This window comes from Salvelinus namaycush, chromosome 7, assembly GCF_016432855.1.
Source record: "Salvelinus namaycush isolate Seneca chromosome 7, SaNama_1.0, whole genome shotgun sequence".
NCBI lineage: Eukaryota > Metazoa > Chordata > Actinopteri > Salmoniformes > Salmonidae > Salvelinus > Salvelinus namaycush.
The window spans coordinates 13,020,864-13,033,863 of record NC_052313.1 but is presented as its reverse complement, the minus strand read 5'-3'; the positions used below and the strand labels follow the sequence as shown (position 1 = coordinate 13,033,863).

General features: G+C 41.4%; 1 protein-coding gene and 1 non-coding gene across 2 annotated transcripts; one reads left to right on the top strand and one right to left on the bottom strand.

Moving 5' to 3' along the window:
- Positions 1-4,691: 4,691 nt before the first annotated feature.
- Positions 4,692-11,115, bottom strand: LOC120050610 (tripartite motif-containing protein 55-like). The gene is made up of 8 exons (XM_038997201.1): positions 10,802-11,115; positions 10,222-10,391; positions 8,203-8,386; positions 7,809-7,904; positions 6,994-7,227; positions 6,864-6,886; positions 6,628-6,752; positions 4,692-4,792 (listed from the first exon to the last, which is right to left on the bottom strand). Exons 1-8 carry the CDS (start codon positions 10,919-10,921, stop codon positions 4,692-4,694), a joined length of 1,053 nt encoding a protein of 350 aa, XP_038853129.1. The 5' UTR covers positions 10,922-11,115.
- A 1,621-nt stretch (positions 11,116-12,736) lies between these two features.
- On the top strand, positions 12,737-12,822 carry trnay-gua. Its single transcript is given in 2 exon segments — positions 12,737-12,773; positions 12,787-12,822. It is a non-coding gene; the product is annotated as a tRNA-Tyr (tRNA).
- The last annotated feature ends 178 nt before the right edge of the window (positions 12,823-13,000 follow it).

The following is a 13,000-nucleotide window of genomic DNA, read 5'->3' as shown; positions in this document are numbered from 1 at the left end:
AAACTACATCCATCCATCCATCCGCCAAAGATTAGTTTTTACATTTAGCACAAAACACACAATATTCTGTACCATAGTGCTGCTTTTCCATCTTTGTTTATAATGATTTATTTTATAGCTTTAACTCCTGACGGTGGAGACTAAATGGGCTTGTAGGCTACTTGTAATTATGATTGTAGCCTATATCATGCAAGATAAAGTATGTCCTATGAATTTGTATTATGCGATTGTTGTTAAAGTTCTACGTCAAAACTGTAGAATATACACGATTCTGTCTCTCTTTCTTTAAGATAAGAACATATTTTTTGGTAGATCTTATAGGCTTAGGAAATTAAGTTATATTGTATGTTATGTTATTTAAGTTTGTTAATAAACTTATGAGCAACCAGTACATTTTTGTTGTGCAAGAGAATGTCTTATACTTATATTTTTCAATAAAATCTGAAATGTTGGTTGCACTTCTCTGTGGATATTTGTCAATTCTACAGTTTATCGCCTATATAGTTAGCCATTTGAATCGACATTTGGTTTTGTATAAATACTGCACACAAACTTTTCACGGATCTGAAGTGTCTGGCAAAAAAAAAACATGATTATCTGTATAGCCAACAGTAGTCCGTGCAATAGAATAAAGTTTGAGGATGGAGCAAGAGCGTTTCTTTCAATCCTGCAGATGTCTAATTGCATGTGCTTTGAAAAGCAGCGCCTGTCCTTTTCAAACCAACGGCAATAGTCGCTATACCATGTGACATGCAGTGAGAAATAAGGCCAAAAAGAAAGAGAGATTAGGTCTACTCTTAATCATAAAGATATACAGAATTTGTTTTTCCTGTCCTTGAACTGATTTAGGATCAGCTCGCTGCCACAAGTCTGAAACACTTACACAAAAGGATACAGAATTCAAAACAAAAAAACATATAGTGAAATGACTATTGTTATTGCATTTATATTAGCCTACTGATGATTTGTGCCACCAAATTGATCCAGACAAGGTAAAGAAAAAATGACATTAGAATCAGTCAGAGAATCACTGGAAATGCGAGCACAATAACAAGCTGAGAGGAGTTAGTGAGATGACCATCGCCTCAAAGGAGCCTCCTTACAATTCAAGCCTCATCTACCCAGCTGTTTCAAAGCACTCCTCTATGAAGTAGCGCCACTCATTACACAGTCCAAGCCACTGCTTCGTTAGTGACAAGACAACAAAAACTCAGGAACTTGTTCCATGGCACCAAATTAGCTCTTTCTTGTGTGAGATGAGAGTGGCACGCGTCTGTGTGCCCTGATCCTTGATCCGTAGTGTCAACATAAACAAAACAACTGTGTCTGTGAGTCATTCAGCTTATTGTCTGCCCTACATAGCAACAGGGGGCTCATTACAGTGCGGAGCCTAAGTTGTAAATGTTGCAGTGAACCATGCTGTGAACAGTGAACCATGCTGTAAACATTGAACCCTGCTGTGAACAGTGAACCGTTATGTGAACAGTGAACCATTCTGTAAACACTGAACCATTCTGTTAACAGTGAACCATGCTGTGAACAGTGAACCACGCTGTGAACAGAGAACTGTTATGTGAACAGTGAACCATTATGTGAAGAGTGAACCATTCTGTAAACAGTGAACTATTCTGTGAACAGTAACCCATTCTGTAAACAGTGAACTATTCTGTGAACAGTAAACCATACTGTAAACGTGATTGACAAGATAAGTAAATTATGTATCTGGATCCGGGTGTGTGGCTTGTTAAAGCACCACCACAAGATTCACCACACACACACACACACACACACCCTCCACTGGGCTGGAAGAAGCTATTTGGATTATGCAACAAGCTCCCTGACATCGTTAGCTGAACTGAGGCAGTGAGATGTGTGAACTAACGCCTGTTTACAGCTAAGAAGGGGAGGCATAAGGGAAATACCTCAGAGAAATGGTGCTGGAGGCCAACGGAAATGACTTTGGCCCACATGCCCTGAATGGTCTATACGCTGCTGGAAGACAAAGTATCTACAGTGAGGCAGTAAAGACAATGGTGCATTACGATTTTCTGCACAAAGGAAGAAGGACACCTGAACAAACAAGCTGTTTTATTCACACACTTTATGCATGCAATATAATGTACACTGTGACAAAATGCAGGCAAAATATCTTCTTGAAAAGTTATATTTTTTATGAGAAAAGTCTGCTTGCCATCTCTTACAGTAATTGAAAAACCTAGCCATATATATTAAACCTAGAGTGCCTTCAGAAAGTATTCACACCCGTTGACTTTTTCCACATTGTGTTGTTACAGCATGAATTTATAATAGATTACATTTCGATTTTGTGTCACTGGCCTACACACAATACACCATAATGTCAAAGTGGAATAATGTTTTTAGACATTTAAAAAAATTGATCAAAAATGAAAAGCTGAAATGTCTTGAGTCAATAAGTATTCAACCCCTTTGTTACGCCAAGCCTAAATAAGTTCAGGAGTAAACATTTGCTTAACAAGTCACATAATAGGTTGCATGGACTCACTCTGTGTGCAATAACAGTGTTTAACATGATTTTTGAATGACTACCTCATCTCTGTACCCCCACATACAATTATATCTAAGGTCCCTCAGTCGAGAAGTGAATTTCAAACACAGGTTCAACCACAAAGACCAGGGTTTTTCCAATGCTTCGCAAAGAAGGGCACCTATTGGTAAATGGGTAAAAAAACAAAACAGACATTGAATATCCCTTTGAGCATGGTGAAGTTATTATTTACATTTTGGATGGTGTATCAATACACCCAGTCACTACAAAGATACAGGCGTCCTTCCTAACTCAGTTCCCGGAGAGGAAGGAAACCACTCAGGGATTTCACCATGAGGCCAATGGTGACTTTAAAACAGTTACAGAGTTGAATGGCTGTGATAGGAGAAAACTGAGGATGGATCAACAACATTGTGTTACTCCACAATACTAACCCAATTGACAGAGTAAAAAGAAGGAAGCCTGTACAGAATACAAATATTCCAAAACATGCATCCTGTTTGCAATAAGGCACTAAAGTAAAACTGCAAAAAATGTTGCAAAGAAATGTACTTTATGTCCTGAATACAAAGCATTATGTTGGGGGCAAATTGAACACAACACACCACCAAGTACCACTGTTCATATTTTCAAGCAAGGTGGTGGCTGCATCATGTTATGGGTATGCTTGTCATTGACAAGAACTAGGGAGTTTTAGGAGGTATAAAAATAAACAGGATGGAACTAAGCACAGAGAAAATCCTAGAGGAAAACCTGATCCAGTCTGCTTTCCAACAGACACTGGGAGGAAAATTCTCTTATCAGGACAATAACCTAAAACACAAGGCCAATTATACACTGGAGTTGCTTACCAATACGACATTGAATGTTACTGAGTGGCCTAGTTACAGTTTTGACTTAAATCGGCTTGAAAATCTATAGCAAGACTTTAAAATAGCAATGATCAACAACCAACTTCACAGAGATTGAAGATTTGTTTTTTTGAAAAATTAGCAAATATTGTACAATCCAGGTGTGGAAAGCTCTTCGAGACGTACCCAGAAAGACTCAGCTGTAATTGCTGCCAAGGTGATTCTAACATGACTCATACATTTTTCATAAATATTTTACAAATGTTCAAATTTTATTTTTCACTTTGACATTACAGAGTGTTTTATGTAGATCGTTGACAAATTAAATCAATTTTAATCCCACCTTGTAACAACAAAATGTGGAAAAAGTAAAGGGGTGTGAATACTTTCTGAAGGTACTGTATATATTATTATCCAATGTGAATTCATAATGTAACCAAATATATATATATTTTTATACTTTTTCATTTAAAAAAAAGAACAATAAAAGGCAAAAAAATCTTCTGGAAGTTCTTGTTTGAGATGTTCAGCTGATGATATTCTCTAACGATGTAGTTCAGACGGTGGCATCTTGCCAACTTCATTAAAGAAACACAACACTGCTGCTTAGACAAAACGCTACAATGGCAGTCTGAGGGAACACTAAAATGAGCCACAAAAAACGACCGTGTTAGCATATTTCTTTAACAAATAAAATAAATAGGTAAACTCAGACGTCAATTTAATCAGACTAAAAAGCCTTCCTATAGTGAACTTCCTGACTCCTGAAATGCACTCCTATTGGGAAAAAACATGTCCACATCCAGCTGCATCCAACCACAGCTTTGGGAGGAAGTCCCAGGAGAGTTTTGTGTCAGAAGGCTCTGTCTATCACCTGTGCAGGTGTGCTTCAGGTAGATGTTGTCCATAGGCACTGATCATGGATCAGCTTAGCCTCCCCCAATCCTAACCTTAACCACGAGGAGGGAAAACTCAAAACTGACATTAGACCAATGTCTAGGGGCAACTTCATCCTACTCCTGCAGGAAGTATCTATGAGTCTGGACCAAAGATGGTGGATAAATTAAGATGTCCCTCTCAGGCCGTTTACCACTGAGAAAAAAAAGGATCAGTTCCGGTCTACTTAATGAGGTGGCTCTCACATAGGCTTCAATGCATTAGCAGCTGGGTTTGGTCTGCTTAGTTCATTGACTCTATATGAACCCAAAAAAATGAGGGAGTGGGATGTCTCGCTTCCTCTCCATCTCTGTCTGGGCCATGGCTGATGGTTAGGTTGAGGCAGCAGGCTTGGCTGTGCTCTGTGGTTGGCTGAGTTAAGGGGCGGGGGATGGAAGTGGGGCAGCTGTTGAGGCTCCACCTCCTACTCCAGCCTCTGCCTTTCCCCCATCTACCTCCTCATACTCATCTTCGTCATCTACAGACAGGGGGATAAGGAAGTGAGAGATAAATGTCTGATAAACAACAAAGCAAGAACTACATATACTGCCCATGGAAAGATTAATATACAGTTGAAGTCGGAAGTTCACATACACTTAGGTTGGAGTCATTAAAACTCGTTTTTCAACCACTCCACAAATTTCTTGTAAACAAACTATAGTTTTGGCAAGTCGGTTAGGACATCGGCAAGTCGGTTAGGACAAGTCGGTTAGGACATTGTTTACAGACAGATTATTTCACTTATAATTCACTGTATCACAATTCTAGTGGGTCAGAAGTTTACATACACTAAGTTGACTGTGCCTTTAAACAGCTTCGAAAATTCCAGAAAATTATGTCATGGATTTAGAATCTACTAATAGGCTAATTGACATCATTTGAGTCAATTGGAGGTGTGCCTGTGGATGTATTTCAAGGCCTACCTTCAAACTCAGTGCCTCTTTGCTTGACATCATGGGAAAATCAAAAGAAATCAGCCAAGACCTCAGAAAAAAAATTGTAGACCTCCACAAGTCTGGTTCATCCTTGGGAGCAATTTCCAAATGCCTGAAGGTACCACGTTCATCGATACAAACAATAGTACGCAAGTATAAACACCATGGGACCACGCAGCCGTCATACCGCTCAGGAAGAAGATGCGTTCTGTCTCCTAGAGATTAACGTACTTTTGTGCGAAAAGTACAAATCAATCCCAGAACAACAGCAAAGGAGCTTGTGAAGATGCTGGAGGAAACAGGTACAAAAGTATTTATATCCACAGTAAAACAAGTCCTATATCGACATAACCTGAAAGGCCGCTCAGCAAGGAAGAAGCCACTGCTCCAAAACCACCATAAAAAAGCCAGACTATGGTTTGCAACTGCACATGGGGACAAAGATCGTACTTTTTGGAGAAATGTCCTCTGGTCTGATGAAACAAAAATAGAACTGTTTGGTCATAATGACCATCGTTATGTTTGGAGGAAAAAGGGGGATGCTTGCAAGACGAAGAACACCATCCCAACCATGAAGCACGGGGCTGGCAGCATCATGTTGTGGGGGTGCTTTGCTGCAGGAAGGACTGGTGCACTTCACAAAATAGATGGCATCATGAGGAAGTAAAATTATGTGGATATATTGAAGCAACATCTCAAGACATCAGTCAGGAAGTTAAAGCTTGGTCGCAAATGGGTCTTCCAAATGGACAATGACCCCAAGCATACTTCCAAAGTTGTGGCAAAATGGCTTAAGGACAACAAAGTCAAGGTATTGGAGTGGCTATCACAAAGCCCTGACCTCAATCCTATAGAAAATTTGTGGGCTGAACTGAAAAAGTGTGTGTGCGAGCCAGGAGGCCTACAAACCTGACTCAGTTTCACCAGCTCTGTCAGGAGGAATGGGCCAAAATTCACCGTTTGACCCAAGTTAAACAATTTAAAGGCAATGCTACCAAATACTAATTGAGTGTATGTAAACTTCTGACCCATGTGATGAAAGATATCAAAGCTGAAATAAATCATTCTCTCTACTATTATTCTGACATTTCACATTCTTAAAATAAAGTGGTGATCCTAACTGACCTAAGACAGGGAATTTTTACTAGGATTAAATGTCAGCAATTGTGAAAAACTGAGTTTAAATGTATTTGGCTGAGGTCTATGTATAAACTTCCGACTTCAACTGTAGCTTTCACCTAGCCTGTTTTCAGATCAATAAAGATGACAGCCCGGAAACAAGGAAAGGAAACCACACAAGACAATTGAGATGCACCCCACCCTGCAGGGGCAGACGGAAAGAGACACAATAAGATGTTTCACTACCAACTCTTTCTACCTGAGATGAAGTCAATGCTACGCAGGGCCCTGCCCTCTCTCCAGAAGTTAACGGTGTAGTGATCCATTGCCTCATATCCTTGCTCCACCTTCTCCAGGTGGGAGGTACTCGACGCCTCCCCAGTCCTGACACACACACACAGGGAGAGTCAGGCTTTACCTTGTGTATAGTTTTTAGAGACATGTACATAATGTAGTACATGATACACACTTTGTTCCATCAGTATGTGTACTCACCTTTTAAGGAGGTCTTTTACAGTCTGTAAGACAAAGAAATGGAAAGGGTTACTCTAAATTCCTGATTTATGTGAAAAGTTGAATCAGGATTCAAGCCTGAATGTTAAGGGAGAGTGTTTGTGTCAGTCACCTGTAAGAAGACGGCCATCTCTGGTTCCTCCATGGTCTGTATGCCTGTCTCTAAGGTCCTACAGCTCTGCTCCAGGTGCTCTTTGTACTTCTTAGTTAGACCACGGATGTAGTTAAGCTTCTCTTCCTGCTCGGCCATCACCTTAGAACTTAAGTCCCTCTTCCTCTCCTCCAAGATGGCGTACAGATGGTCAAACTTCTCACACAGCTGGGACTTCTGCCTCCTGCCGTTCTCCTGTGCGCAGGCAACCACACACACATGGACGGACAGACAGACGGACACAAACACACAAGCGTTTTCTCCCGTTGCCTTGCCTAATGATCATGACCCAGCTCTGAAAACGACCCAACTCTGAACATGACCCAGCTCTGAACACGACCCAGCTCTGAACATGACCCAGCTCTGAACACGACCCAGCTATGAACACGAACCAGCTCTGAACACGAACCAGCTCTGCATGGCAATCCTGGGTAACACCACCACGGGTGACACAGAGGGGACTGGAGCCACTCCAGCTTCCTCCCCAGTACAGTTGTTACTAGCTCATCAACTCCAGTGTGTGTGTGTGTGTCCGCTCTCTCCCCATCAACTCTCCTCCTGGTTTCTCAGTGTGAGAGAGAAACGGCAGAATAGTTAGTGTGTTTCTTGGTATGTGTGAGGGAGGACAAAGTGTCCGACCTTATTAGTTTATTTTTGTGGGTGATAGAAACAAACAGACTTAGAACACCTTCTCATTTTTGTATAGGGGGGCTCAATACAGTAACATCCTGGTTTCAGCTGGCTGTGTTAGTGAGAGGCCACACTGGCCCAGTCACCTCTATGGTCCGGCAGGTCTCCTTTAACTGACTGATGATGCCCTGGATCCTGTCGTTGTTCCCCACCATCATCGCTATCCCGTCAGTCAACTCTGTCTGGGGGCACGCAGTACACACACACACACACACACACACACACACACACACACACACACACACACACACACACACACACACACACACACACACACACACACACACACACACACACACACACACACACACACACACACACACACACACACACAGAGCCAAAACGGATCAGTCACTGAGAGAGTTGCAATGCACTGACATGCGCAGGAGGCAACTGTCCCATTTGACCTACTGTACATCTCTTGAAGAAGATGTTTTCTTACATCAGTCCAGACCATACAGCAGATAGTTAGGTCCTCACCTTCTGTGTCTGGTACATGCTTTTGAGCGGCGCCACTTCACAGTCCTGGTGGGCTCCAAACACCTTGCACATGGAGCAGGTGGGCACGCTGTGGGTCACACAGTAGATGTTGATCTTCTCCTCCTCATGCTCTTGGCACATGGCCTGCTCCTCTGTCCTCTCTGGGGCCGCTGGCTTGGCGCTGCTGGAAGGGGGAGGGAGACATGATGAGACTCCCAATACTAGGGGTGCATCTTACTGTACTGGTTTAGTAGCTTCCTCTCCTGATCAGTTTCCTTCCACTGGCTGTTGTGAATCAGGCTGCATGCCCATGATAACTGAACATCATTCAGCCATGATAGCCTATCAAGGTCATGATAGGCTACATCACATCCTAAGCATCTGTACAAACAGTATCTAAATGGAGTGCCGTGTGTGTCATACCTTAGTTATTAGTCACCCTTCCTCCCAACGCGCACGCACACACACACACACACACACGTCGGCTGGGAGTAAATCATTGTGTGACTCGGACCAGAAACCTCCTGCCAACCAAATCAACCCTCTGACTCACTGTGGGACCATGGGTTAATATGGGCACCAGCGGCTGAGTGACATTTACACTGCCTTTAAGCACACAAAACTACACAATAAGCAAGCGTACCTCTCCTTCTCTCTTTTTTCCTCTATCAAACTAGTGAATGTCCTCAAACACACAGAGCACCCCTGACCTCCATTCCACTCCATCCCTCTCTATGTCGAGCGAAAGAGTTTTGTCTCATGAATAAAGTCTGAAGCGTTAAGCGTGATGTCGAGTGAAAGGACAGTAGAGAGCTAGATTACATTGCCTCAGGGTTCCTATTCTTCAAAGCAACACATTCATCTGATGGATTCTTATAGCACTAAACCCTCCAGCAGACACCAAAGATAAGATGACACTCTCACTACAAAAACGCTGACACTTAGCTCATTTTAGCTAGCGGGAGTTAAATATAAACAGTAATCCTTCATGTAAATGTGATGTTTGTGATCTACGTACTTCCTTGACTGTATTTACCTCCAGCTGTTGTCATCGCTGTGGCTTCTGGAGGGAGAACATCTGATTGAAGGACATCATCTACTACTGTGTTTCATTATTTGTTTATCAACACTATTTTATGATCTACTACTAGTCACCTTCATCAGCCACCATTTGTCTTTATAAGGCAGCCTGGAATACTTGTACACGAGGCCAGAAAAGTAGTCAAGATTGTAGAAAACATTCAGTATGAGTGGCAGCAGGAGTTTTTCCACAGGACATGACATGACCAGTAAAGATTGAGGCCCAGCTTTGTCTTGGTCAGGTGTCAGGTCATGTGATGAGGAATCAGGAAAAATAACACATTTCAACACTGGAGTTTCAACACGTTTTTAATGTAGGCTGTATGTAGTTTTTCAGAGAAGAAAATCTCACATTGCTATCATTATATATGTCACTGTTCAATGCCCTAACTGGCCTACTTTAACAATTCACTGTTCGTCTTCTTGTAAGCAATTCACTGACATATTGCAAGTAGTATTAGACCCTGTGAATGTAACAAGAGGAGTGAATAAGATAAGGAAATTACACATAAAAAAGCATTTTCCCCTGAACTCACAAAATAGAGTAACTGGATGTTTGTATTTAGTCTAAGATACAGCAGGATCGTGATGGTAGTGGTAGTGGTGGTGGTGGTGGTAGTGATGGTAGTGGTAGTGGTGGTGGTGGTGGTAGTGATGGTAGTGGTGGTGGTGGTGGTAGTGATGGTAGTGGTAGTGGTGGTGGTGGTGGTGGTAGTGATGGTAGTGGTGTGTGTCTGAGACAGACTCTATTTCTTTTATAATTACTATTTAAAATTATTCCTGTAACAAGTACTGTACTGTAACAAGCTAGTGAGAACATGGAGAAAATGGTTTCCCCCCAGTTTGCTCATCTGTTCATGCACCTTGGCTGGAAAGTGAAGTACAGGCACTGGAAGTATTATTTTTCCTTTGGACTCCTATAGTGTACGACTCTCTCACCTGGTGGACTCCTGTTTGAACATGTCGATGATGTTCTCCACCAGCAGGTTCCTCTGGAGCCCGTAGACCCCATGGCGGTCCAGGACCACCTCGTGCCTGCAGGACGGGCACCGGAAACGGCCACCGGAGGTCACTGACCCCCCTCTGGTTGGGAGGTATGGGTTGGAGGCCTAGACAGGATAGAACAGACAGGGGCATATTAAAATGTATACCAAATGTAATACCTATTATTGTCTATGCCTAATATTTCATGTGTAATACTATAGTCACATTTGAGGCTACACAAAATGACATGGGTGCGTGCACATAGCTGAGATTGAACACTGCAATGGCTCATGGGAAACAACAACAACAACAAGATAAAATAAAGCACAAAATGAGAACAGTGCAGAGGTTTTGGTGTACATAGCTTATGGGCCTGGACAAGAAACAAACAAAAACAATATCCCTGATATACAGTAAAACTAGTTGTTATAAATAGACCAACAAATAATATAGTTTATAGATTAAACACGGTTTAATCTATATGTCTACCAGAAAATACATAGCTATTACTTACGTTATTGCAGGACTACTTTACCTGAAAGATATCATTGGCACACTTTCTACACAGGTTGTGTTGACACGGTAAAATGACCACTGGTTTGGTAAATGTTTCCAGGCAGATGGGACAAATCAACTGCTTCTCCAAATTGTCCATGACGTTTCTCTTCTGATACACACCTACTCACTCCGTTAAGACGTTAAAAGTGTCAAATTAATAATAAGAAATGGTTAATTCGGCATTATAACGTCCCAAGCCGCTTATTTCGGAGTCAAATTGAAAAGTAGGCCCACGGTAATTGCTCCGGTTCAAGCTATTCCTCACACAGAGTATAGTGTGGCACCCAGACTGGCTGCTCGAGCGGGTGTCAGGGCTGTTTTTAGAAAGTGTCAGGTCGAAGGTTGTCATGTTTACTTGCCCATATATGAAAATGAGTCTAGATAGGGCATTGGGCAGTTGATGATTCCTCGCAGTAGTCTTCAAATTGACCCCATTTAATGTAAAGCTGTGTGTCATCAAACTGTTAGCCTATATGCAAATATCATTGTATAACAAAAGTGTTTGAGGATGTGCTGTTCACGAGAACAACATGAAAATGTGACATACTAGGCTATTTATATTGGCTATGGTAGGATTTACATTTTGGACTCAACTGATGTGCCGATGAGCATCGCAGTTCGTTGGTAATCCGGGGAGTTCAGTAAAACTACTAGAATTTCAGTGGGCGCCCTGAAACAGTGTAAAAAATTGACGAACGCTCTACCACTTGAGCTGAATCCCCTTGTGGTTATTACATTTGCAAATTAGAATCAACCTGTGTCTGATGAACAGTGGCATACATACTATGTTTGAGTATAACAGCAGTATAATGAGGCAACTTGATGTATTATGGTATTTTAAAATAATATTTACGCTTATAAAACGTATCAGAATATATGATCAGCATCATGAACAGTATCTCGTAGTGTAAACAGTACAGTATCTCGCAGATCAAGGAAGGAACGTTCATCCAGTTCATGTTTCAAAACATTCTAATGTTAATCATTCAGATACATTGTAGCCAGAATTTTTCATATGAATACATAGCAACACATGACTGGCTATAAAGTCATTTCAATGTTTATTTATGTAACATAGACATCAACACTGATTGGGACGGTCGGGAAAAGAATTGGAGAATGCGGGCATCGATCCCGCTACTTCTCGCATGCTAAGCGAGCGCTCTACCATTTGAGCTAATTCCCCTTGTTATAAAATGGCAGCAGTGACTAAGATAAATGCATCAGGCTATTTAGAATGACGTGTTGAACGTAGGTCGCTGGTTAGATACAATGTTGCCACCTCCCTCTCGAAGTGCAACTTTTTAGGCTGCTCGTCGTCAGAGTAACAATGCTGGGGGCTAGGTTCTATGACACTTTAATTTAGGAAACAGTTCATTACCACCATGTCAAACTTATTAGAAAAGTTCGCTAACGTCGTTAGAGCTAGTTTAGTTTTAGTCTAGGAATATACAGAGTACTGTCCTAGATTTTAGTAATGGTTGCACACGGCTCATTTGACACGGCTCATGCTTGCTAGCTCGTAACATTAAATCGTAACGTTAAATGTGTTGAATGCGTTTGAAGCGAGATGTAGCTAGCTACCGTTAGCTATGTGCATATCTCGTTTGTTTTTATAATTCGCAATCTAAATATGTGACTGCTAAAATGTAGTCTACTCAGAGATATTATTCGACGCTGAGTAATTAATTGCAGAAAGTAAACTAGGACGCTAGCCAGCCAGCCAGCCAGCCAGCCAGCCACATACATACATACATACATACATACATACATACATACATACATACATACATACATACATACATACATACATACATACATACATACATACATACAAATATGTATATGTATATATACATACACACACACTGTTACGTATAGATAGTCCGCTAGTCAACCATTTGATGTATTCCCTTCGATAGCTCAGTTGGTAGAGCGGAGGACTGTAGAGGTTACATAGCGATCCTTAGGTCGCTGGTTCAAATCCGGCTCGAAGGAGGATTTTTTTGCTCACTTGATTTGTGAAACCAGACCTAACAACAAATTTCAGTATGATTTGTACGCTTACATGTTTGTAAGATGCGTAATGTAATTACAAAAAAAGATGTTGAAGTAAATTTAAAAAAAAGCGAAGTCTATTGCCACATGACACAATTCTAAATCTCTCAATCCTTTC

Bases quoted from the DNA above. Each gene is read 5' to 3' on its own strand.
- LOC120050610 (XM_038997201.1), bottom strand. From the start codon at position 10,921: ATGGACAATTTGGAGAAGCAGTTGATTTGTCCCATCTGCCTGGAAACA. The intron at 8,387-10,221 runs GTGAGAGAGTCG...TCCCCCTTCCAG, and splicing joins TTCAAACAGGAGTCCACCAG to CAGCGCCAAGCCAGCGGCCC. The intron at 7,228-7,808 runs GTGACTGGGCCA...GCCTGCGCACAG, and splicing joins AGACCTGCCGGACCATAGAG to GAGAACGGCAGGAGGCAGAA.